This window comes from Eleutherodactylus coqui, chromosome 10, assembly GCF_035609145.1.
Source record: "Eleutherodactylus coqui strain aEleCoq1 chromosome 10, aEleCoq1.hap1, whole genome shotgun sequence".
Classification (NCBI taxonomy): domain Eukaryota; kingdom Metazoa; phylum Chordata; class Amphibia; order Anura; family Eleutherodactylidae; genus Eleutherodactylus; species Eleutherodactylus coqui.
In genome coordinates this window covers 114,981,156-115,008,020 of record NC_089846.1, presented here as the reverse complement: position 1 = coordinate 115,008,020, position 26,865 = coordinate 114,981,156, and the positions used below count along the sequence as shown (strand labels likewise).

General features: G+C 47.5%; 1 protein-coding gene across 1 annotated transcript; it reads left to right on the top strand.

The window, feature by feature from the left end:
• The first annotated feature begins 2,542 nt into the window (after window positions 1-2,542).
• Window positions 2,543-21,785, top strand: UBE2A (ubiquitin conjugating enzyme E2 A). Its single transcript, XM_066581754.1, has 6 exons — window positions 2,543-2,787; window positions 2,865-2,945; window positions 10,052-10,077; window positions 18,404-18,493; window positions 19,629-19,717; window positions 19,809-21,785. Exons 1-6 carry the CDS (start codon window positions 2,744-2,746, stop codon window positions 19,935-19,937), a joined length of 459 nt encoding a protein of 152 aa, XP_066437851.1. The 5' UTR covers window positions 2,543-2,743; the 3' UTR covers window positions 19,938-21,785.
• The last annotated feature ends 5,080 nt before the right edge of the window (window positions 21,786-26,865 follow it).

The following is a 26,865-nucleotide window of genomic DNA, read 5'->3' as shown; positions in this document are numbered from 1 at the left end:
AAAGACTGGGGGAAGACGGGTGCCGTATTCAGTACGTGCGCGGAAGATAGGGCAGCTCCTTACTTTTCTCGGACGTACAGTTAACGGGGGTGAAGATGAAACCACTGCAATCCCATAGAGATCCGTGGTTTCGGTTTGTCCCGTTATACCACTCTGATTATCACGGCCGCAAAAGTGGAGAAAGCCACGCGCTACATCCGCCCTCAGGATGTCACTGCTGCTGCAGCCAAGAGAGAAGGCAGCAGGGGAGCAAATAAACGTGATCATAGCCGGTTTACACGGCCGGAAATCTCGCGTGAGTTTGGTGCGTTGCGAGACTCACGAAACTCGCGCGAATATGAACTTCATTCTTCTGAATGGAGTCATACACTTCAGTGATGTTTTCCCTCACAGCAATGTGGCGGGGGAGAGCAATCGCTGCATGTTCTATTTTTTTGCGTTCCTCGGAACGCATCGCCCATTGAGTTCAGTGGGACCGTAGATACATCGCACGGCACTTGCACGCCGTGAGATGTGCATGCGGGTGCGATGGGAGGTTTCCCATTGAAATCAATGGGAAAGACTTGTGATCTGCTATCGCGCGTGAAGCTCGCACCATAGGAGCGGAATTTCAGAAGGGATGTGGGGCAATTTTGGCTGAAAATCCCCTCGCAGGTTGACGAGCACGGTATCGGGCCTCATTTATCAAAAGCTGGCGGCCTCAAGACTCCCATTTATTACATGGACTTCCTCTGATCTGAATGACTGCCATGCAGGGGCGTAACTATAGAGGGTGCAGGGGATGCAGTTGCACCCGGGCCCAGGAGCCTTAGGGGGCCCATAAGGCCTCTCTTCTCCATATAGGGAGCCCAGTACTATGAATAAAGCATTATAGTTGGGGGCCATGTTACAGGTTTTGGATTGGGGCCCAGAAGCTTCAAGTTACGCCTCTGGGCAGCATGGTTTAGGTATGGGTACGGGTACAGATACAGATAGAGGGGGGGCCCCATCTCACCTTTTGCATCAGGGCCCCTGAGCCTTTACTTACGCCCCTGCTGCCATGTGACGCCCTTTTACACGGCCGTTTCTCGTTTGAACGAGCGCACGAGTAAGTGACATCAGCGCTAGTTGTTCGCGCTCGTGCAGAATGCTTAGACAGGCGGATCACCGCTGAGAATCGCTCACTTCTCGCTCAGCGCTTCACATTCTATGTTCCACACCGAGCGGGGAGCGTTTACACGTAGCGAGAAGTCAGCGAACCAGCGGTGGTTTTTACACAGGCTGAACCTGGGCGACAAACGAAATGCGAACAGCAACTGCGCGATGCCTTCGCGTTTATACGTAACAATTATCACGCACCTTGAACTAATTTTGTGCGACATTTGTTCCTTGGGAATGGGCCATAACAAGTGTATTCCTTGTGTTGTGGCCGCTGCGGGGAAAGTAACATCTGGTTGGCAATGGCTTCCCCCGGCAAGGGCAGCCGTGTCCGACCCTCACTGACTGCCACCGCAGCGCCAAACGTTCTCCACTCCGCACATATCGCACTTGTTAGGGCAGCCTCACGCTTGCGATCGCGATATCGCTGTTTTTTTTTTTTTATCGCGAATGTCAACGGGACTTTTTAATGTTACAAAATGCATCGCACAAAAATCGCAAAGCGCAAACTTGCGATTTTTGTGCGATGCGCCTTTAACATTACAAAGTCCTATTGACAAAAAAAAAACAGCGATATTGCGATCGCTAGTGTGAAGGCGCCCTTAGGGCTCTTTCCCACGGACGGATTTCCGCCGCGTAATCTAATAGCACAATGCTTATGGTGCGGAATTCCAGCACAGAATTCCGCACCGTGAAATCACCCGTCCTCACCCGCGGCATGTTCTATTTGCCGCGGGTGTACGCGCAGATGGCTTCCATTGCAGTCAATGGAAGCCGTCCATCACGCTATCTTCCGCTGCCTTACCAGCAACCTGTCCTTAGCAACCAATCAGATCCCAGCTCTCATTTTTCATAAGCCCTTTGGACAATGAAAGCTGCAACCTGATTGGTCAGTCCAGGACACTGCTCCACTTTTCCCTTAAATGGGTATTAATTGCAGAGTCCTATTCAGCAGACTCCTCCCAGCACCGCCCATATAATATTACAGCTTATTGTCTGACTTCTCGAGTTTTTTCTTTTGTTTTTTTTTTTTTATCAACCAGAAAGCTCTAGACAACGGCCATGTCTTCCCTGAGACAAACCGTCAATCATTCTCGATGGGCGGTACCGAATGACGTCATATTGGTGGAGCAGCTGTTTACCTGACGACACAATATGGAACGTACCAAAATATAATAGGGGAAATAATAGTTGTTCGGCCGATATCGCGTTATTTTTTGACGACGTGCGTAAGTCTTCATCTTTTTTTACGTTCGTCTAAAAAACATATTTTTACTGGGTTAATACACACATATATCTGCCGAAGCTTTGGAACATGCTCAGAAGCCAATAATGTAAAACCAACCACCCCTATAAAAAATGGTTCGCTCCAAAGCGCAGGACTTGTTTTTCTTTCTGTCGCTGTGCACTCCTATATCCCTCCGCCAGGGTCGGCAGCTCCCGGAAGAGGTTAGGCTCCTGCCGCCGGCCTTGCTGCGCTTTCTTCGTGTCTCTCGGTGTCGCTGGACGCGGTATTCCGGGGCGGCTGTTCGGCGGAGACCTCCGGTGATTCCTCTTCCCGGTATTTTCCGAACCTTGTTTTATTTATTTCCGGAAGCTTCGGCAAATGTCAACTCCAGCGAGACGGCGCCTCATGAGAGACTTTAAAAGGTAAGTGGGAGACTGCAAGATGGCGTCTCCCTGTAGGAGTGAGGCGGATGTAACCCGGGCTGCTTGTTGTCCCGCAGGCTGCAGGAGGATCCCCCCGCAGGAGTGAGCGGCGCCCCCTCGGAGAACAACATCATGGTGTGGAATGCTGTAATATTCGGGTAAGGATGTGCTGCCGCCCTGCTGGTGACCCCGAGTACTGCGGCTGTCCGCCAGGCGGTCCCTGCAGCTCTTCAGTGTGTCGATCCTGGCGGATCGTAGCGGTTGGGCGCTTTCACATCTGCGTTGGGGTTCCGGTTTCCCCTTCCGTCCAGTGAGAAAGGGGAACGCAAGCGGACAGCCCCCGCGGACTATAATGGGGTCCGCCTGCTTTCCACTCAGCTTTGGAGCGATCGGTGTTCAGTGTAAAGGCACACCCCGGCTGAACGATGAGCAACAACTTGTTCTCCTGTTGTTCGGTGTTCAGCGTCTGCGTACAGAAAAAACGTAGCGCTTCCTGTGACTGGAGGATGGAACGATCCGCGGCCGGCTCCGCCTTCATTCATGGCGCGATGATCGTTCCTGCGCCAAAGTATCGGAGCGATCATCCCTGGGACGTCCGGTTGGGGTTCTGCGCCTCGCAGGTCATCCTGTGTAAGAGGCTGGGTGTCTGCGTTCGCACTGCGGAAAATAGCGTGCGTAGTGCGCTACGGGGGATGGGTTCTCCCTCAGAACGTGCGGAAAGCAAAAATCGCAGCGTGCCGCGGAATCTGCGCGGTCGGCTTCCATCGATGTCAGTAGGAGCCGTCTGACCGCTGACCGTCCGCGCTGAAAAAAAAATCTGTATTGCGCCCGCCGGGCGACGAGAAGTAGACCAGCCGGGACTGAGGCGGGCGGCGCACTAGCGTTGGATGCCCAGCCGTGTCAGGGGGGAGCGAGGGGAAAGCTGGACCTTCCGGTACAGCCTCGCCAACCCCCAGCGGTTACCGCAACTGCAAACACCTGAATGTCACTTTTTTTTTTTTTTTTTTAAAGTTGTAGATTTTGAATGTCCGTCTGTTCTAGAACTCTTCTGCCTTTGGCGCATCTTTAACCCCGCGGTAACAGAACTGATTTTGAGAACCAGTAAATCCTTCCCCTTTTGTGTTCCGGTGGTAATGACTTATTTTTCCCGTCGCTGTACGGCCCGCTGCACACGGGTGGGAATTCCGAGGAGGGATTTCCCGCAGAATTTTGGCCCCGTGGAAGCTGCCATAGGATTGCGTTAGGCCGGCTTCACACGGCCGAGACAGGCTCCGCCGCAGAATTCCGCGGCGGAGCCTGTCACGGCGCCCGCCCCCCAGAGACCCCAATACTTCCGGCGTCCTACGTCCCGCATGACGCTTTGGCGCGCATGCGCAATAGAGCGTGTGACGCGCCGCAGGGTCATGTGACGTGCCGGCCACGTCATATGACACGTCCACAGCGTCACGTGCTACAGCGGAAGATAGCGTGACGGACGGCTTCTTTTGACTGCAATGGAAGCCGTCAGCGCGTACACCGGTGGTAAATAGAGCATGCCGCGGGTGAGGACGGGAGATTTCACGGTGCGGAATTCCGTGGTGGCATTGTGCTATAAGGTTCAATAGAACCTAATAGCTGTGGGCAACGCAGCTTATTTCCGCTGCGTATTACGCGTGGAAAATCCGTCCGTGGGAAGGAGCCGTAGAAAACGCAATCCTTGGCAGATGGCCGCGATTCGTCCGCGTGAAAACACACGTGGGAAAACAAACCGCGACATGTTCTAATTCAGTGCGGAAGCCCGAACAGAAATGTCACTCCCGGCGCCCCGGCTCTGCACATGGACTGGCACATCACGGAGCTGTGGGTGAGGGTGAGACCCGCGCTGGTCCCTGCAGTGGCCTAACTGTGCGACATCTTGTATTCTGCGGGGCGAGGTCTAGTTTTTATTGAAACCTGTTTTCGGGGACAAATAACGTATTAAATAACTTGTTTTGTTTGTTTTTTTGCTTGGGGAGGGGGGGGGGGGTAATGAAAAGGAAAAGCAGTCCACTTAGTGCCTTAGTTTCCCGGTGCTCGCGGTGCGGTCTACGCGTTCTGTCGGGCCGCCGTCACCCCTGTGTTTTGGGCCTTCGGGGTTTCCGTCTGCTCTGTTTTTGGAGGAGAGAAGCTGAAGCGGCAGATTTTTTTTTTTTTCTCCGTTGATCTCTGCAGCGAGGGAGGAAACGGACGGCTTATTTCTTTCACACCCCTTTACAGGCGGTGGAACGGGTGCCTTTTTTTTTTTTCCCAGTTTTTGTATTTCAGTTTCTTTCCTCCAAAAACAGAGCAGAGAGATGGAACCCCTGAAGTGACCCCAACGCCGGTGATGGAATTACGACTACCCCACATTCAGAGAGGATTTACCAGTTTTGCGCTACGTAGACGCTTGGTTTCTCTCAAACTTTGTGTGGCAGCGCATTCCATGACCGAGCCGGACCCGGCCTGTTTTTTGTGGGACGACTTGTGGTTTTTATTGGTACCATTTTGAGGTATTTTTTTATTTTTAGTGCAGGCTGGATCAGAACGCCGCTGTTTGGATTGGTTTTTATTTTTAATTGAATTTCTCATGCTTGCCAAATGAAAAAAAAAAATGTAGTGATGTGGCGATGGCAATTATGTGGGGGTTTTTTCCCCCCCCCCCTTTTCAATATCTAAGGGCTAATGCCCATAGCCAGATTTCTGCCGGAAGTCCACGGCGTTCTGCCGCAGCTATCAGGCTCTGTTGAATCTAATAGCTCAATGTTGACGCTTTGGAATTCTACAGTGTGAAAGAAACCGCGGCACGTTCTAACTGACGCGGAAAAAACGCGAGGCCGGCTTCCGTTAGTCATTGGAAGCCGGCAGTCATGCTATACTCCCGCTGTGAGCACAGTGAAAGTATCACATGACTACACGTCCGTGCCCACCGCCAGCCGCATCGTCACGCTGTACTGCGCATGCACGCTGGCTCGGCAGGCGGGACGCACACGGTGGATCTGGAAAGGGGTGAGTATGGGGCTTCTGCGGGGGGCGCCGTGACAGAAGGGAAACTTTTTTTTTTTTTTTTCCCTGTTTTAAAAATAAACCAACAAATAAACCCACCTTTTGATGTGATGGCCAACAATGACTGCAGCATCTGCGGGTGGTAAACAATGTAGAGGAGTGATTTAGATGACCAAGTCCTTCTTGTTGCACTTCTTTTCTGGGTAAAAACCCATATGTGACAGTCAGAGCAAATCTACACTGACTGATAGCGGGGCTGATAACGTCAGCAAAGACTTGTCCCCCTCCTTAGATTAGGGAGAATCACGGGTCTTCTCTGCCCCCTCCGGGCACACCAAATTCTGCAGCAAATACCGCCCACAGACATGCTATGAAAAAACGCTTTTTCCTGCACATGAAATCACGATTTTTCTGCTCGCAGGGGAACATTCGCAGCATATTTTATCTTTACGTGAATTCTACGCGGACGACTCCCATTGAAGCCGTCCAACCCGCGGCCCTTCCAGAATTGACATTGCAGAAAGGTCGCGGAAAAGCAGAGTAAAAAATAAATAAAAACCGCAGTACAGAAAAAAAGAAATGACAGGTATGTGTGGATGCCGGCTGTTTACTGGGTCGGATCCCGCTGGGAGCTCCAATATGCAGAATCCGACCTGGCCGTGTACAGACGGCCTCACACAGCAGTCGTTCTCCATGACTTGTTCAGCGAATCTGAACGACCTGGTGATGACGTCACTCGTTCAAACACTCGTTCAAACAATCGGCCAGAAAACCCCGAGTCTGATGCCTGCTTGCTGACGGGCTCTTCTGGAGTCAGTTGGTAGATGGAGTTACCGGCCCGCCATCTTTCTGACTGGTTACCAGGTTACATCCGGCAGCACTGGTGACGGCACGCTGAGTGCGCTGCGTTGTCTGCAATGCTGTTGCGGGATATTCTGTCCCGTGTGAAAGGTCCCTAATAGTACATTATTATTACGCCATGGTGGTGGGTGATGTGCGGAGAATATTTTCTCTGGCACTTGTTTCTAGGCAACAGCCTGAATGTATTCAGCACCGCCAAGCAGATGACACACAAAAAAGGCTCCCAAATACAGAACCATATGAAACTTGGATCATTCATTATGTTTAGTTGGCAGCGTGCCCCGCTTGTGCCCATCCCACCCCCAAGAAAAACTTTAGATGGGTTTTCCAGAAAAAAAACAGTTAAGGCAAATGGCATGTAATCCATCGATATGAGAGCAGCATTCCTTATATTGGCGTCTAGTGCTGATATATTAGTAGATATCCAGGCTGCTTTTAGTAGGTCCCATGACGTACCTCCACAATATATCCTTATGAATGGGAGAGGTCTGGTGGCTTGAAGGCTCACAAGGTAATCATTCGTCAGGCGCCCCTCTGGGCCTGAACAAACAAAGATGGCGGCCCTGCTTCTCTGACCACTTGATGGCACGGTGTAGCATGCATCAGTTGTACGCTTTGGTGGACCAGCGGTGCCCCCATAAGCAGTGCAGGTCCATTAGATCAGCATGGGGTGTCTTGGGCGGGCTTCACGCGGTCATAAGCGTGTGTGCTTAGTGCAACTTTTTTGCGCTATGATCCTTTTTTGCACGCGTATCGGCGTGTTTTACTGTACCTTTAAGCCCACAAGGCGCACGTCTGCATGCGGCGAACAAGACGCACTGATTGAAATGGCTAATTAGTTCCAGATGTGTTCTTTCTCCAGCAGAATGAAGCATTTCTTCACAAATCTCCTTGCGCGCCCCTCATCGACCTCTACGGGGCCTTGGGTGCACAGAAAGATGGAGCGTGTTCGGTTCCTTTATTATTATTTTTTTCTTTGCACACACACAATCCGTGCATGTGAGCGAACCCCGGGTCTATGGGTTCTATTCACACGCAGATCCGTCCGTGTCAGGACCCCTTGGGGTTACTTTAAACATTGAAATCTAATGGACTTTCCCCAGTATAAAACTGCAGCATTTCCACATTCAAAACAGGAGTCAATCCGCTGATGGCGCGAAGGCTTGTTAGGTGAGGGGCATGCAGGCGTTTTTTGCCTCTGTTTTGGATTTGGGAGGGCTGCGGGGTTTTCTACTGTGTAAGCGTGCCTTCAGGGAGGCTTCACGCAAGCATATGCGCAAATATGCTCACCTCAGTGCGGCGTATTTGTGCAGTGAACGAGGTTGGATGACGTAGATTTGCGTCCGTATCGGCGTGGAGTACTGTACGGTTTACGCACGTAGCGCTGCTCTTACACGTGAGGGCCAGATGTGCTAGCTTTTTGCAGAATTGCACAGTGTGTTGTGTGTTTGGACGCACGCTGGGTGCCTATTTGCACTCCTCCTGTAGACTTCTATGGGGCGGTTGGTGGGAAAATGCGCTCAAAAATAGAGCATGCCGCTTTTGTTTTCATGCGTGCCAAAAAGGATAATGAGAACGAAACCATTGAAATGACTAGGCTCTGCTCTCTGCATATTGCCTGCGCAAATACGTCCGTGTGAAGAGGCCCTTGTACCGATGCATATTAGTGTACCAGGTAGAAGTGGCACGGCCATCTTTGTTTGTCCAGGCCGGAGGGACGCTTTAAGTTCATCCTATTTATTTTTTGTTAGACTGGGACCTCTCCGTTCCGGAGTGATTTTTCTTTTTCAAACCTGTGGAAATCCTTTAGGCCTCTTAAGCACTTTGTATGGGGGGAGGAAAAAAAAACCCTTTTAGGCTGCGGTCACTCGCATACAGATCACAGTGGGACTGCGCGGAAATACCGCAAGATTTCCGCGGCAGAAATGCTGCTTCAAAACCTGTGCCTTCCGGTTTCGAAGCGCCTTCGCTGCCTGTATTCCGCTGGGGCCTTCTCTCCTCATAGAGAGGCCACCGCGGAAACAGCGATACAATTGACATGCCGCGGCTTTGAAATCCGCACGGCATGTTGGCTTCAGTGCGGTTTGGCGGCAACTGCTTCTCCGCAGCGGGTGGAAATCTATATTTTTAAATACTAAAATTCAACATTTTTCACACTGACCGCAGAGCTCATACTAGTCTGTCCCTTCCTGATCTGTAGAGAAAGCTTTGCAGCAGTCATCTCGCTGACATCACAGGCAGGATTACACTGAGGTGACACCTGTATGTAGATAACCCCCATTCACAATAGGTGATCAGCTGTGACTGCCTCCTCCCCCTCCCTGCGCAAGGACCTCTGCTTCGGTCATAGAGCATGTCTAGAACAGTCTCCCATACACATCAATGGGTCCCCTCCTGTCTGCTGTGTGAATGGCCCATGAAGCTGCTGTAAAGCAAATCACTAAATGCTGTTTGTATCTCAGGAAAAATGGCCGTCCCCACAGTCCTGGACAGACAGAATAAAACATTCTACACTCAGAAAATAAAAATACTAGAAAAAATGAAAATGTTTCTCTGGTTTACGTTCATAAAAATGTTGCTCTAGTCCCTTTAACCCCTTAACAGTTGCCCATGTGTCTTTTGATGGCAGCTGTTAAGGGGCTTTATTCTAAAGCGCTGCATTAGAAGCCTGGCGCGGGTCTCCCATGCCCAGGGGGAGTGGGTGCTCTGGTGTCGGATGACAGCCGGGTACCTGCTCTAACATCAGGGACCGGAAAAATATCCTTGGCGGTGTTTAACCCTTTACATGTCACGGTCAGTGCAACCGCTGTGTGTAAAAGGCTGACGGAGGGAGGGGGGCTGTGATTGCGGGGCACCAATGGGTTGCTAGGGCACCTGGAGGGTGACTATAACCTTTAGGTCTGCCAGCTATGGTGGCCTCTGGCTGAGCTCATTGGCTGTCTAATACTCTTCTATATTGATATATAGTAGTGTTAGAAGAATGAGAAGAGATGCTATTAGAGATGAGCGAGTATACTCGCTAAGGCGAACTACTTGAGCGAGTGAGTAGTGCCTTAGCCGAGTATCTCCCCACTCATGTCTAAAGATTCGGCTGCCGGCGCGGGTGACAGGTGAGTGGCGATGGTGAGCAGAGGGGAGAGGGATCTCCCCTCCCCGCCCACGGCCAGCAACCGACTCTTTAGACGAGCGGGCAGATACTCAACTAAGGCACTACTCGCTTGAGTAGTTAGCCTTAGCGAGTATGCTCACTCATCTCTAGATGCTAATAATAAAGTCCCCTAGTGGGACGAAAATAAAGTGAGGAGGAAAAAAAAAATTCTAAACTGCAGCTTTCCCTGTTTACTATGTAATAAATAAAAAAATAAATAAGATCTAATCTAATTTTTCTTCTTCTTCTCTACAGACCAGAAGGAACGCCATTTGAAGATGGTAAGTGAATGCAGCGCTAACGATTGTCTCCACTTGTATATCTGTATAAAGCTTTAGATGTTAGGGCTCGGTGATGCAATTTACTGCCCCCCAATTCAGTTTTTATGTTGAATCATTAAATTCGATTGTTTTATTAAATGGGGGGCGCAGTGCCGCATAAAGCAGAACCCCTGCTGCCCCGCCGCAGTAGGGTGAGGACGCTGTCGGCTAACTACTGACTGTTGGAGGACATGCTTGGCCTCTCTAGCAGCCCTGTGACTGGGTTTAGTCTTCACCATCCATCGCGGATCTGCTGAAACTCTCCTCTGCCACCGCTCTGCAGGTGGCGGCTCCGAGCGTCTGCAGCTAGGTCAGCCTCCCGCGGTTGTCATCGCTCTGTAGCTACCTACAAGGATGGCTGCTGTAGTGGGAATACTTCAAGCTGTGTCTCCCATGGGGAGAGGTGAGGAGGTAGAGGGACTCTAGACTGATGTACAATGGCTGGATAGTCTGCTGGGTCACGAGGTTAATCCGGGCAGTACAGGTCGGCACGTTAACCCCTTACATTCTAACATCTGATGCTCCAAGGAAGGGTGTCAGTTTGTTAACCTTTTAGTGGCTGCAGTGATGGGTTGTGAGTATTTTACGCCTGGTATTAACCCATTACAGCTTATGTTCAATTTTCATTTGCTCATAGGAACAGCACTTCAAGCAACCTTTTTTTTCCGTACTGTTAACCCTTTATTACTTGTCTTTAATCTTAGCATAGAAAAAACATGGGCTGAGTGAAATCCTACAAAATGTCTTCATGTTTAAAAAAAAAAAAAAGATAGATCTGTCACTGCTAGATATGTCCACATTTGTAATATCCCGCAGTATAGAAACATTGGCCATTATCCTACAAGGTGAGGAAAACATTTGAAAACTATGCCAGAACTGCAATTTTTCGTTTAGTCGCCTCCAAAACCAAACACAGCGTATATACTCGAGTATAAGCCGAAACAATAAGTGTCCCCACAAGAAACTGGGAAAACTTATTGACTCACGTATAAGCCGAGCTATACTAGAGTATATACTAGGTAAAAAAAGACTCCATACTCTCCCAGCCGGCATCTGTGTGTGCGACAAGCTGCTTGAATCCTCCCTGCTGTTATCCCCCGCCGTCCTCTGCTTGGCTCTGTCAGTGCTGTGTTAGTAAGCGCTGTGATTGGATTGAACGCCAACCAATCACAGCTAGCGCCCGATCCAATCACAGCGCTTACTTACACAGCACTGACGGCAGGGGATTTGAAAGCCGAGGAGGGAAAATTCTAAAGCAGCTGGATTGGCTGTGAATAATCGAGCACCAGCTGCGATTGGCCGGCGCTCAATCCAATCACAGCTCCTACTTACACGGCGCTGACGGCAGGGGATGACAGAGCCGAGCAAAGAGGATAGCAGGGGATAACAATGGAGAGAATTCAAGCAGCCTGCCGCACCGCTGCTGGAGACAGACGCCAGCTGGAAGGGGGGAGTATGGAGGTTTTTTATTTATTTAAATTTTTTTGTTTTTTTTAAGCCTTCCCAGACTCGAGTATTAGCCGAAGGGGACTTTTTCAGCACCAAAAAATGTGCTGAAAAACTAGGCTTATACTCGAGTAAATAGAGTAGTCAAAAAGTCACGATAAAATGGTATCAATGGAAACTACAACTCCTGCTACATTAAAATAAAAAGAAACAAACACGCGCAGCGGTGGCAGAAGTCTTATGGATTTTGAAATGCAGCAATGCAAATACAATATATATTTTCTTTTACTGTTTTTGTTGTGGAAAAGTAGTGAAATGAGAAATTATAAGGCTGGGTTCACATGGGGCGTATTCCCGTCGGAAATCTCGCGGTTAGGCTGCAGCAAAAAACGAGATTTCCGCCGGGAGAACCGCCGCGGCTTTGAAGCGGCCCGGCCGCTCTTTTCCGTTGCGGCCGGCGAAAATAAACAAAAAAAAAAAGTAAATAGACATGCTGCATCTTCTGAAACCGCGGCTGCGGTTTCAGGCGGACTTACCGCAGCGGATTGCCCGTCCCGTGTGGACGAGATTTCTGAGAAATCTCGTCCACATGGCTGGCTAATCCCGAGATTAGCGGCCGCGGGCGGATTTGCGGCGCGGCAAAGCTGCGGCAAATCCGCCCTGTGTGAACCCAGCCTAAGTGTATGGTGTTCAGCAGAATACTGACAAGTCATTTACACTCTAGTGAATGACATTTTGTTATGGGAGGGGAAAAAACGATGTATCCCAAGGTGGTGCCATTCAAAAGTAGAATTGGTCTTACAAAAACACGGCCCATATGGCTATTTTATCAGTTTATTTGGCATAAGTTGAGATTTCAACTTTTTGCCGAAATCGCACAGTCCCTGTATGTATGTATAATGTATGCCCTATCTAGTGCTTTAGAGGGTTTCGGTTCTTTAGGACCGATCGTTCTCAACATATTCGCAAAAAAATAAAATGTGAATGCTGAAGGGATTGTCCAGTTGAACAACCTGGCTTCAGTATGACTGCCTATATTAAAATTGAAGTATACTTCCCTCTCCGGGAGCGTTGCGGCCCCACTGTGGCCCTCGTGAGGGTTCTAACCGACGTCGCAGGAAATCGGGTCGCCTGATATCTTGTAACCTGTCATGGCAATCATGGAGACCACAGCGGGGCTGCAGCACTGGATCCCAGTGCATGTGGAGGGGTTGGTAGAATTCACTTTTTATTTTAGACCAGGGCATCCTATTGAAGCGGAGTTGTCCAATAACCAGGCAGCCCCTTTAATTACAATCTTTGGGACATCAGATTTCTGCGCACAACAGCCCGGCTATCCTTTCTTTACTCGCTGTGAGCGGACTCTATTACATTGCTTCATATCCATGGCAAATGAAGTTTTTAACAGTTCCATGAAGTGGCCGTGTCTGGGGCCGGGTAACTCTGCTAGTGCCTGTGTATTATACACCAGCGTACCCGTCTTATTCTCCAGAGCTCCACTGGTTCTTCCTATCTGTAGTATTCTACATAGAACATCCATAATGATGGCTGACTGCAGACCTTGTCACCAATCTGGTCAAGGAACGACTATAGACTTTCCTTATTATGGGTTGATGGTTACAGGATTGTCAGCGTTTTCGACTATAGTTAGAATGAGTCCGTCCCTAATGCATTGTGGGTAATGGCCCGTACGTGCAGTTCTTGTGGAGGATCTTCTGCGCTGTAACACCGCGATCTGTTCTGCTCTTCACTTAGCCAGCGTTTAAGGATTTTGTCTCATTAAACATTGATGGCGTTTCTGACCATTGTGACCCCTTCCAATTACGTGAAAGCAGCGGCGGCCGCACTAGGAACGTTCTGCGCCTCCTTCCCTCGGCTGTGCTTTCTCCAAGTGATGTGCGGATGACCCCCCAACTACATAAGGGCTGTTTAACATCTCCGGGAAAAAGACAGCGTAGACAGCGTGGCACTAAGCAGCGTCTTTATGGACCTTGCATTGTGAAAAACGCTGGAAAAGGGAAAGGCGCTCCCTCCCCTGGCATAGGAAATAGCGGATTCTGTTTCAGAATTGCCCAAAAATAGAATGTGCAGAGATTTAGTCTTATTTAGAATAGCTCGGTCAATAAACACAATGTGTTCTTTTGATGCACGCTATCTGACCATATGGCAGTCTGTCAGATATCACGTGTGAGCGCACCCTCGGACATCCCCTTTGTAATGGGGCACATTTGTCCACCTTTCATCAGATGTAGGTGTACATTCTGGCACGGGTTAATAGAATGGGTTGTTGATCACAGCGATCCTTCAGAGCAGGTGGAGAAACGAAAGGAGTGATGTGCCCGCTGACTATGATCATGTGCTGCGGGGTCATACAGGGGGCCACTAATTGGGTTGTATGCAGGCGGTGTGGGTAGAAGTGCCCGCCATCTAACACCCCGGCCGATCACTGTAGCACCGTCTGATTGCAGCCTTGGATTGGACGACTACTTCTTGTCGCTCCCCCAGCAGGTTATGTTCTCTCTAGTAATGACTACAGCTTGGGTATGTCAGGCATTTATGTAGCCACGTAGAGGAACCGGTCAGGCGGTGTACAAATAGTTCTGTGCTGTGTAATTATAAGTAATTGTAAGCTGCTGATCTGGAAGGAAGTGTTTAAGGAAGGCTTCATGTCGGGTGCAACCGGTCGTCATCCACAGACATCGTTCCAAACAATGATTACTCACTTAATACTCTATCGGGTCCTGCGTGTACATAGAACAAAAATAGTCCGAAGGGACTCAGGTGTTAATAGTTCAGTCGGTGAAGAAGTCTAACTTTATTAGTATAAAATTCTATAAAGGATGAGAAAAAACAAACAAACACCATACAATTCTCATAATGAAGGATGTCTGGTTCATTTTTGAAGCCATTCCTACTCCTATCTGTTTTATTTGCAGTCAGGACTTGTGGAACGACTTTTCCTCCTAACAAACCTTCCTTATAGATGTGGACGGGGTAGATTACTTGGATCTAAATCAATGCCCATCAGCAAAAGTTTGTGATACATGATTTAGATCGAATTAATATACCCCTTCCACATCTATAGGGAAGGTTTGTTAGGATTTGTGGAATGGCTTTTCCTCCTGACTTCAAATAAAATGAGTAGGAATGGTTTAAAAATTGAACTAAAAAGCTTTCATTATGAGAATTTAAGGTGTTTGTCTGGTCCTTTTTTTTATAGAAGTTAGATTTTAACCCTTTCCAATCCATTTTTTTTTTCTCATCCATTCTTCCCAGCTCCAAATAAATTGGAGCTGGGGAGAATGGATGGGAAAAAAATAAATTCTCCCTTCACCCTCCTGATCTGACAGAGTTCAGGGGGGTGTAGGTGGTCACCGCACCGTGGGGGGAATGTGGAAGTAATACCCGGCTCGGCGATCATGTGGAGGTAATACTTACGCATTCTCCCTTCAGCCTCTCGACTCGGCGTTCATGTGACAGCTGGGGGTCAGGTGACACCGGCGGTCACATGATCAACGGCCGGAATCTCCGTGCATTACATAGCGCTAACTGAGCGCTATGTAATGTGTAAAGGAGAAGGCAGAAAGGGTTAAACCCTTTTTGCCTTCTCCGGGGTCCTCGATGAGCACCGCTGCAGGAGTGCATCTGCACCCGATGTGCCTGACAGTCTGGTGCAGATGCACTCCTGCGCTGCAGTGACGGACCTGTCACTAAATTGGAGCTGTGGAGGAAAATGATGATGCCAGGGCAGGCCTGACATTGGATTGGAAAGGGTTAGTAGTCCAGTCAGTGAATGCCTTTACCTAGACAACTATTGATGAAACTTTTTTTTTAAATTTTTTTTTTTATTGACCAATGGGGTAGCTTTAGACTGGCCAACTAACCTTTAAAATGATGGCACAGCGCAGGCCGGGCGCGCACAGCCTAAGTGTGAGATGCTGTGTGGGTTACGCAGTGTTTTAGAGCTTCGGAGCTGGCGGTGACCCGACGCACTGCCACAGATGGCATATCTCACACATGCTGGTTTTTTTTTGGTTGTTTATATTCCCTTGACTGCATATGGGCATGCGTATATATGCACCCATAGAGAACACTGGGCTCTATCTCGCCTACAGACACAGCAAAATAAGACGTACTGCATTCTTTTTGGCGCTTGCATGTTACACAATTCTGACACTAATGTGATCGAGATGCGGAAGACAATGTAATTGATTGCCTGCAAGCTACATGCATCACATGGGTGTACAGAGCCTGTGTGATGTGCGGTAATCATACGCCGATGTGGACCCGGCCTCGCTGGGATTTACATGCTTGTTCCTTCGGTCCGCTCTCAGTTTGTGTTATCTATATAAATGTTTTTCATATATTAGACTAAATTCTCTGTAATCTGATAAATCTCCCTTCTTATTGTATGGAAGGGGATATTTAATCACGGCGATGTAGCAGTTCAGTGCTGCAAAAATTAAAATTCTTGTGTTCTTCAGAATTGACCATTATTAAGGGTCGTCTGGTCAAGAGCACCCAATTCATATGCCATATTGGGGTCCCGCAGCCTTTCGGATGGAAGGCTGCCGTCACATAAACTGCACTGGATGGACAGTCCATGTTCTTCTCCACTGCAATCGCTGGGGGGTGAATTCACGTCCTCAGCGCTCTGCGAAAACGTATTGTGTTCCAGCGTCGCTGCAGAGCTGGAATCATATTATCCTAAATTACTACTTTGTATGCCTGACCGCTACACAAATGCCCTAAGTCTGAGCTCCTAGTAGTGGGATGGTGCTGGCAGCCATAGAATGGCTGTGAGTAATAGTGTGCACACCTAGGATGCCGGCTGGAGATGCTAAGTAAATGAGTGGTTGTATGTGTCATGTCAGCAGAAGGGCTATTGGGATATGTCACCACTTGTCGTCTGATGGCATCTTCAGGGAATCTGTTTCCTCCTGTAATGGGTGAAGTTGCTTCCATAGTGGATGGCGGTTACCATTATAGTTGCATATATGCTCTAAAGTGGCTGTGGGGATTTAAAGCTTGTCTAACTTTTCAAATGACTTTTTAGAATAAGCTGCTGTGTATACATGAGGAAGAACACTATCTGGCCTTTATTACTTGTATCCTGCATGGTTTTCCTCTGCAGGGTGTATATCTGATTCTCACTTCTCTTGCAGGAGCCTAGCTGCCTGCTGTGTTGTGTACACTGTGTGCAAAGAACAAACATCATGTAGCACAGTGTATGGTAGTACTGAGCAGTGGAGATGTAAATAAATAGCAAATCACTAACAGGCCGTAAGGCCACAGTCATACGGGGCGGATTCCCGACAAATGCCGCGGTTTGGCCGCAGCGAAAACCCGTGACATTTCCGCCGGGAGAAGCGCCGCTGCAAAACCCACGGCGGCTTTGAAGCGGCCCGGCCGCTCTGCTCTTCCGCTGCGGCCGGCGTTCCTATAGAGGAGAGCGTGGCCGCAGCATAAATAAAAAAAATGAACATGCTGCGGCCGGCAAATCTGCGCCGCAGTAGCGGCTTCTGCCGTCTTAGCCGCAGCAGATTTGCCGTCCCGTGTGGACGAGATTTCTGAGAGTGGCTGGTTAATCCCGGGATTAGTGGCCGCATGTGGATTTGCAGCGGCGAAATTCCGCACGGAATTTCCGCGGCAAACCGCCCCGTGTGAACCCAGCCTAAGAGTGTGTGTATATGTATGTATATTATAATTATATTCAACGAGCAGGATGCCTCGACCCTCCCATACTTCCAATTCTGCAGACTCAAGAATAGGAAGTATTTTATTTTTTTTCCTTCATTGATGACAAACGTTTCCGTGTGATAACACGTTTCTCACGCACGTGCAATCACATGTTCTTTGCTCTACAATTCCTAGTCGTTTTTTTTCTATGTGCATTCCCATTTATTTCCCATGAATACACACATTGACTTTAAGGGGTCCGAGCTGTCAGTTTCAAACTGTTTAAATTTGTCCATGTAAATAAGCCCTAACAGAAGCATCACTTGACAACAGGCAGTGGAGAGCAAGTTGGGGCGAAGGGAGACCCCTAGTGGTCAGCACTTTAGAGGAATTTTTCAGCCCCGAAAAATGTCATTTCAGGTAAATGGCAAAAGTGTAATTTCCTTTATCACACTGTCCACATCAGCAACAGTAGTTTGAGAGGTTAGTGATCATTAAGGCTGGGTTCACATTGGGGGGATTCCAGGCGGAAGTCTCGTGGTTTTGGCCGCAGCGAAAAACTGAGATTTCCGCCGGGAATCCACTGCTTCAAAACCCGCTGCACTTAGCCGCAGGTTTTAAAGCGGCCTAGCCGCAGGCTCTTCCGCTGCAGCTGGCGCTCCCATAGAGGAGAGCGCGGCCGCAGCGGAAGACAAAAATGAACATGCTGCGGCCAGTGAATCCGCAGCGCCGGCTTCTGTCAGCTTTGCTGCGGTGGATTTGCCGTCCTGTGTGGATGAGATTTCTGAGAAATCTCGTCCACGTGGCTGGGTAATCCCGGGATTAGCGGCCGCAGGCAGATTTGTCACGATGGAATTTCCGCGGCAAATCCGCCCAGTGTGAAGCCAGCACTAGTGTTCATTACAAGCAGGACCCTCCGCCAGGATTTCTCCGACTATTTGGCTTTGTCTGGGTGTGTAACCTGCCGCCCCGTCCTCGCAGGAAGGTGTCGGTCATGTAAAGGTTAATGAGCACATCTGACCGCTTCTGTAATAAATGGAGAAAACGGGTCTCACAAGGTTGTCTGGAGGGTTCTAGCTGCCTCGGTGGCCTTGTCCAGTGCTGATATGTATAGACGTCGTCGTTAGAAGCACATTATAACGACCGTTTCTGCTTTTTATAGGAACATTTAAACTCACAATAGAATTCACAGAAGAATATCCAAATAAACCACCTACAGTTCGCTTTGTATCAAAGATGTTTCACCCGAATGGTAAGTATCCCACTGGGCTTATCTCTTCAGCTTGATACATTTGGGTTTCTGAAGCTGACCATGTATACACAGAATGCTTAAACTGCCCCAGTGTGACACTGACCACCGGGGTGCGCTATACCCTAGATGACCTCAGTCATTCCGGCCTATAGATGTTGGTACATGGTACCAAGCCACCATGGTGCGGATTCCCTGCTGGATTTCGTAAGGCCAGCGGTGTACTTTGTTACTACTTTGAATGAAAGGAGACGAGTCCATTTTCAGGATATGTTTAATATAACTTTTACACTTGTACAGTGGATCTAAAGTCCACACACAGCTGATACAAGGCCATGTTTAGATCCACACAGCTGATACAAGGCCATGTTTAGATCCACACAGCTGATACAAGGCCATGTTTCTGTCATGTCAGATTTATTTCCACCTTCAATTTGACCCGTTTGTAGAAATCCATTAGAATACGTAAATCATTAAGGCCGTCTGTCCACGGCTGCACCGCCTTCAGCCGACCGCACAGATTTATGAACGGTCTCAAATATCAAACCTTCAGGCCTCGACTAAAACGCTGAAGATGAAAAGGAATATATTCAAGCTTGCATTAACCCTTTCCTAGTGGATAGGCTTCTTTCTTACGTCTTACAACTTATAAACTCCTATTTGTTTGCCGTATATAAGGCAAAAATGAAATATTGGGTGCGGGGGGGGGGGGGGGGGGGGGTTACATGACCAAAAGAAAATGACACCAGAAAACTAACATATGGGCAAAAGTTCACGAAATGCAACAGGAGGAAAATTAATTTTTCTGAAAGACGTTAGTCATAACCCTAGTGTGCATATTTATGCAACCACATTTTTTTCGGGGGGGTTGTATCTTTACATTTTTCCAACCGCAAAATTTGTTTTTCAATGGAATTGTACAGATAATGGGTCACATTAAAGGAGTGTTTGTGTTTTGTTTTTTGTTTTTTACACATGACGAAAATCAGGCAATTTAACAGCGGCGTGTAGACTTTTTAATATCCACTCTATTTAGCAGCTTGGAACTTGCTGTCCCCTTTACACACTTGCTGTCCCCATACTGCTCACAGATGTGACGTGCTTCTATAAACACATCTTCTTTTTCTCCCCCACTCAGTATATGCTGATGGCAGTATATGTCTGGACATTCTTCAGAATCGTTGGAGTCCAACATATGATGTATCTTCAATTTTAACCTCTATACAGGTGGGTACGACTGACCTAGATGGGGGGCGGTGGGGTCATATTCCTGCTACAGCACAATGTAACCTTTCGCTTTCTCTCTCCTCTTTTGTAGTCGCTGCTGGATGAACCCAATCCAAACAGTCCGGCAAACAGCCAGGCAGCTCAACTGTACCAAGAAAACAAGCGCGAATATGAGAAAAGGGTTTCCGCAATAGTGGAACAGAGTTGGCGCGACTGTTGACACTGGCTCTTGTATATGAACACTCTGATCAAGAGGAAAAATATATATATATGAAGTGTTTGAGTGATCTTCCTCTTGCTAGAATCTTTACATTTACATCAACTGCAAAAATGGCTGTTGTGCTGTCACTGACTTCCTTAGCCCCAGCTGATGCTTTTCTCCCTTCCCCTCGGACACCTGAGAGCATTCGTGTTGAAAACAAATGTACCATATGTGGGTTACTTGCAAAAAAAGGTTACTCTTCTGACCCGGTCATTTACTGTTGTAGCTTCCACAAGAGCCTCAACCACCATCGTTGTCTCTGCTGAGTAAGGACTGTCTGACGGACAAGGACATTGGGCTAGTAACACTGCTCATGTGCAGACTCAAGCTGTTTTGGGTTTTTTTCCCCCTTTTTTGGTTTTTATCTTGCTTTATATTTTAAATGACCACCTTGACATCCTGGTTTTGCAGGTGCTGCAAAACATTGTTCTTAATTTAATTCTTTGTTCCTCAGTTTTATCCCCCCTCCTCTATTGGCCACTTTGTATCGCAGAAAGAACAGGCTTGTTTCTAATTGGTGAAATTTAAATTTTTTTTTCCACCCCCCCCCCCCCCCTACAAAAACTTCCACTATCCTATACTTGCCTGAGGGGCATTTGCTTTCTTGCAGCTCTTGCACAAGGGCATTGGTGCTGCCGTAGTCCTTACAAGGACTTGCCATCTAAAATCTCCAAAATTCAAAGAGGTTTTTCAGGACTCATTAAATAAAGTAAAATGAGCTTAATATGAAGAAACCTTGAATGCTCTCTTATCCTGGTGGTTCCTTGTCCAGTGCTGCAGCCCAAGCGGAAGCGGCAGGCGGTCATTGTGCACGTGACCACTTGAGACACAGGCTTCAGTAGAGATTCTTCCACGGCCGCTGAAGCCTGTGACCGGCTGAGCAGTCATGTGCACAATGAATGGCACATGACCGGCCGCTGTTTCTCTTGGGGCTGCAGCACTGGACAAGGAGCTGTCGGGATAGGCGAGTTTGTTATATAGGCCTAAAATTAAAGTCTTGCCCCTACCCCCCAAATATGTCTTGGGAATTTTTTTTTTTTAAGGGGGAGATTTATCAGATTAGTGCAGGGGAAGGTTTTGCCCATAGTAGCCAATTGGGTAGGGGCTTTTATTTTCCAAAAAACCTGAAATATGAGAGCTAGAATTCTGAACAACTTATTCTAGTGTTGATTAATCTCCGATGTTTTTATTTTATTTTTTTTTTATTTTTGCAAATTGGTTTTCACGCCCTATAGTAAGTATTCCCAAGGTGAAGTCAGGTAAAGTGCATATAATACATGTTGCACTTGTGAGAAATACTTAATTGCTTCAAACTTTAAAGGGTTTGTCTCACCAAAATATTCCTTATTCTATGGATGGGGAATAAAATAGCTGATCTGTGTGGGTCTGACCACGGGGACCCCCACAGAGCAGGAGAACATGGGTCATGAAGGTCTCTGATTCAACTGAGTGGTGGTCACACATTCATACTACATCTCGTCATTTCGATGGGACTGCCAGAGATGGCCAAGCACTTGTTTTGTGGAACAACCCCTTTAAGTTCTGTTTTTCCTTAATATGTCATTAGAGGGTGCTCCTATGTGAGCCCTACACCATGACAGCACAGTGAGTAGATTCACAGATTGTTGTGGAGTTCAGAATGTACACATGAAAAACGTTTTTCAGTTTTTTTTGTTTCCTATTTTGTTTTCTAATGGTAATATATGTTCAGTTCTACTGAAAGAGCGAACTCTGAATTTTGACTTTCTACAAGTAACCCATGTAAGATTGTACATCCTAAACTTGTAAATAAAAGGAAAAAACGTACCTCCGGTTTATCTACTCCGAGAAATGGATTGTGTAGGCCTCCATGCTCTACTTGCGGTTACGGAGTATGTCGGCACAGTGACTCACGTTGGTGGAAGCAGAAGGCAGTCGTGTAGTTTCAATCTGGTTTACTAAACTCATTGCAAAAAAGACCTATTCAAAGCGGAATGATAAAACTGACTGGAGGAGAACCGGATGTATTCAAGGAGCTCTTACACCTAGAAGTTAACTGCTTGCCAACTTTTTCCCTTTGACTTTTTTTCTATTGTATGTGGAGGTTTTCTGTGTGTTCACACTTTGCAAAAAGTCAATTTACACAAGAAATGTCTGTTCAAAATGTCCAATTACCCTTCATTGGAGGCAGTTATTGATGAAGCAAGCACCTGGTACCAGTGGAGATGTAAAAGCAATGCTTTTATAGCAACTGCCCAGAACAATTATTTTCTACTGTATTGGTGGATGGTGGGCTCCACCTGGTACACCAGATCCCTGGGCAAACCCCACTCGATGCCATAGTTTCCTTGCCTTACTGGTGTCCGGCGTCAGACAGTACATCAATGTCCTGACAGTGCCACTACATCAAGCCACCTACGCAGCCCCAGAGGAATGGTGCATGATTACGTCCTTGGGGCAAAAAGAGAGCATTACTACTTTGTAAGGGGTACCAATAGTGGGCACTATTAAAATAGTGGCGCTATTACCATGTGGGCTCTAAGCAGGACTATTACTGTGGAGGGCACTGAGATCACTATTACAAAGTATGGCATTTAACTATGCGGTGCACTGTTGCCATCCAGAATGTAATATTGGGCTCTAAATATGTTTTCAGGGATGAGGCCTGTGTGGCACTAGTTTTTTTGGGTGATTATAGTTGACCCAAATTCTGAAGTACAGTATTTGGGCGTACCATACCGCACAGCAGGTCCAATGGATGCATGAGACAGCAAGGTGCAGAGAATTTGGGGGCTACTACAGGTAGGATAGTGGAGTGCTGGAAAAGAGCCAGGCAGTCGTCAGATGTAAGCATGGTGGTCTGAGCCAGATGGAAAAGATGAGGATGGTGAATGACTCCCGTCAGACGTTACCTGTGAGTCACTGGATTTTTCTGTATTGCATTCAGAGCTTGTGTAGAACCTGGTGTCTCCTTTATGGTCACTGAATTGTGGTAATGTTGGTTTTGTATAACTGCTGTGCTTGGGATGCTCTTGTACAGTTGTAAACATGAGTTATTGAGGTTAGGGAAGCTGTCTGGATGATTTGTACACCCACCGCTTCTTTCTCCACCCCTCGCTACACTTCTGCAAACTTGACAACTATTGAAAGCCGGCTGAAGATGTGAGAAATATTAATGGAACAGTCGTCGCCCATTATTATACCACCTTCTGTTACACACAGAACTTGATCTATCCTATTGGATTTTTCTGTAATCTAGTATGTAAGACACGACCATCCAGTGCAGCCCTATGAGTCTGCTCTATTGCTCCAGAGGAAGGTAAAACCCCATGAAGTAGATGATTTTCCTCACTTTACCGGCAAATAGAATTTCCTTCCAGAATCCAAATCTGGTAATCTGCATAATTCCTGGATCACCTGACTAACATGTAATATTGTTACATTCAAAAGCTTCCAAACCCCTCTTGAATTATGCAAGTCTGCCGTCAGCACGTCCTCAAGAAGTACTGCTAGCCACTTAAAAGGTAGTAAGGGTAGTAGGGCTCCACCCAAACAAGTTGGTTTAATAAATGCAAATCCATTGCTCATCATTGGTCTACCTCCTCCCCCCCCCCCCCCGCCCCCCCACATATTCCCCTCAATTATGTTAAAGGGGTACACTCTTACCGAATATCACCATTGACATTTGACCCTATACTGCCGTAATAAAATGTGTCTAATTTTTTTTTGCTCCATCCCCATCTTCTGAGACACGACGACCCCTCCCTTTGCTGCTGTCTGCATGAGGGCTGGTATCTGGTGGGGCAAATTGTATTCTTTTTCTTTGTACAACTTACGTTTGTGCAGTTAGTAATGTGAGATACACAGAATTACAACCCACTACTTGCAACGGGTGTATTCATATGTGCAATTTTTCTTTTGCAGCATGTTCTGTTTTTGTGCATCTTGCATAAGAATAACTTTTTTTCAAGATGTGGTCTCCGACAGCACTTGGACGTTGTGTCCGCTTGGTGCAACTTTTTCATCAAAGATTCTCATGCCACTCGCTATCGGCAATATAAATATGGCCTTAGTTGGCATGTACACAACACACTGACCACTGTCTTCCACATTGCTGCAATCCTGGTGATTCCAAGGTTAAAGTCATAATATGTGTGTGAATGTGTGCCATTGCTCCATTCATACTGAATTGACTCCCATTTGTTACCCCATGCATTTTTCCCCATCGCCTTCCCCAACAGCATTTTCCTCCACCTGTCTCAGTGTTGCTGGGCTCTTTTTTTTTTTTTTTTCTATTCAAAGAGCAATAAACCTCTACCTTTTTCTCACCTAACCCCAACCTTCCCCCTCCCAATCCTGTCAATTAGCCATGTAAGGATGGGACCAGCTGGGTGACTCGTGTAATCTAACTAGCCACTCCAAGATGTAGTCTTGTAGCTTGAACTATAAATCTGGAGGTAGCCTCATTGCCATGCATGTAGCTGGCACGCATAGGTGTCTAGTAAGAAGTGTCTGAGATCAAGTCTCTTATGCTGTCGAAAGATGCAGTTAAACAGGGCAGGAAACCGGTAAACTCGACATTTACCCACACTCTGGACATTACTACTCCTCTCTTTTGTACTTACCTCCACTGCTATTCTCATGTCTAGCCCCAACACACTCCATCCACATCAGCCCTCCCTCTTCTTCTCTCCCACGCACTCTTAACCTTCCTCTGATGCCTCCATTCCCCCCCAACAACACCTTAGCCACCCTCACAAATCCCCCACCCATGCTACCCTACTACTCCAAGCTGGGGGGGGGGGGGGGGGGGGCGTATTCCGCAACCGTGGCTCACCCCGTACTGCTCTCTACCGAAATACCCCATCCCCAATCAAATGCACCCTATGGAACGCCCAGTCTGAGTGCAACAAACTCCTAATAATCCATGACCTCTTCACCACCAAGCACTTTAACCTGCTCGCCCTCACCAAAACGTGGATACAGCAATCCAATTCTACCTCCCCACTGCATTATCCTATGATGGCCTGCAGTTTTCCCACACCCACAGATCAGACGATAGGCGTCGTCCTCTCCTCGGCGAACTGTACATCCAGGTCATTTCTTTGGCTCTCTCGCTCACCTTCCAGTCATTCGAAGTCCACACTCTACGACTCTTCCACTGTCTCTGTGCATTGCAGTTATCTACCAGCCTCAAGACAGTCCTCCCCGTCCCCTCTCTCTCTCCTGCCCTAACCTGGCTGCCGAACACTACACCACCCTCAGATGTGCCCTGGATAGAGCGTCCCAAACGCGCTTCATCCAGCGGTGCGTTAGGTCTGCCGAATGGCTTCGGAGAAAATCAAAGCAGCTCACAGACTTCCTCTACTTCAAATTCATGCTTAAAAGTTTCTGACCTCTCCTTTACCCCCCCATATCCATTCTCTGGCCCGGACATGCCGCCTGCACCTCAGAAATATTGCTAAAATCCAGCTGTTCTTCATCACAGGGACGCTAAAGACACTTGTTGTTTCCCCTATCTACTCCTGACTCGACTACTGCAACTCGCTGTTCATTGGCCTTCCCCGCACCAGACTCTCCCATCTCAAACCCATATTAAAGCAGCAGCTAGGCTCATTTTTCTATCCCAATGTTTCTCAGATGCCTCTGCACAGATGCCAGTCATTACATTGACTGCCCATTAACTGCAGAACTAAATTTAAACTCGCCCACAAAGTTCTCCATGGCCCTACACCACCATAGAATGGTAGAGTTGGAAGGGACTTCCAGGGTCATCGGGTCCAACCCCCTGCTCAGTGCAGGATTCACTAAATCATCCCAGACAAATGTCTGTCCAGCCTTTGTTTGAACACTTCCATTGAAGGAGAACTTGCCAACTTCCATGGTAACCTGTTCCACTAATTGATCACCCTCACCGTCAAAGTTTTTTTTCTAATATCTAATTTGTCTCTCCTCCCTTTCAGTTTCATCCCATTGCTTCTAGTCGTTTCTTGTGCAAATGAGAAAAGGGCTGATCCCTCTGCACTGTGACAGCCCTTCAGATATTTGTAGACAGCTATTAAGTCTCCTCTCAGCCTTCATTTTTGCAAGCTAAACATTTCCAAGATCCTTTAACTGTTCCTCATAGGACATGATTTGCAGACCGCTCACCATCTTGGTAACTCTTCTCTGGCCTTGCTCCAGTTTGTCTTTTTTTTTTTTAAAGTGGGGGACCCAGAACTAGACAGAGTATTCTAGATGAGGTCTGACTAAGGAAGAGTTGAGGGGGATAATGACCTCACGTGATCTAGACTCTATGCTTCTCTTAATACATCCCAGAATTGTTTGCCTTTTTTGATGCATCACATTGTTGACTCATGTTCAGTCTATGATCTATTAGTATACCCAAGTCTTTTTCACATGTGCTGCTTAGTTCAATTCCACCCATTCTTTGTGTGCTTTCTTTTTTTTTTAAAATTTTTCTTCCCCTATATGTAGGACTTTGCATTTCTCCTTGTTAAATACCATCCTGTTAGTCGTTGCCCACTGTGCAAGCTTTTCTAGATGTTTTTGAATACACTTTCTCTCTTCCCAAGTGTTAGCTATCCCTCCTAGCTTTGTGTCGTTGGCAAATTTGATCAGTTTCCCATAAATTCCCTCCTCCAGATCATTTATAAAAATGTTGATCATCAGTGGGCCTGGGACAGAGCCTTGTGGTACTGCACTTGATACATTCTTCCACTTGGCTGTGCAGCAATTTATGACCACTCTTTGAGTACAACCACTCAGCCAGTTGTGAATCCACCTAACAGTTGCCTTGTCAATCCCATATTTTGTCATTTTTTTCAAAAAAGTATGGTATGAGATACTTTGTCAAATGCTTTACTAAAGTCCGTAATGGAGTAATTAACCAGAGCCAGCATGGATT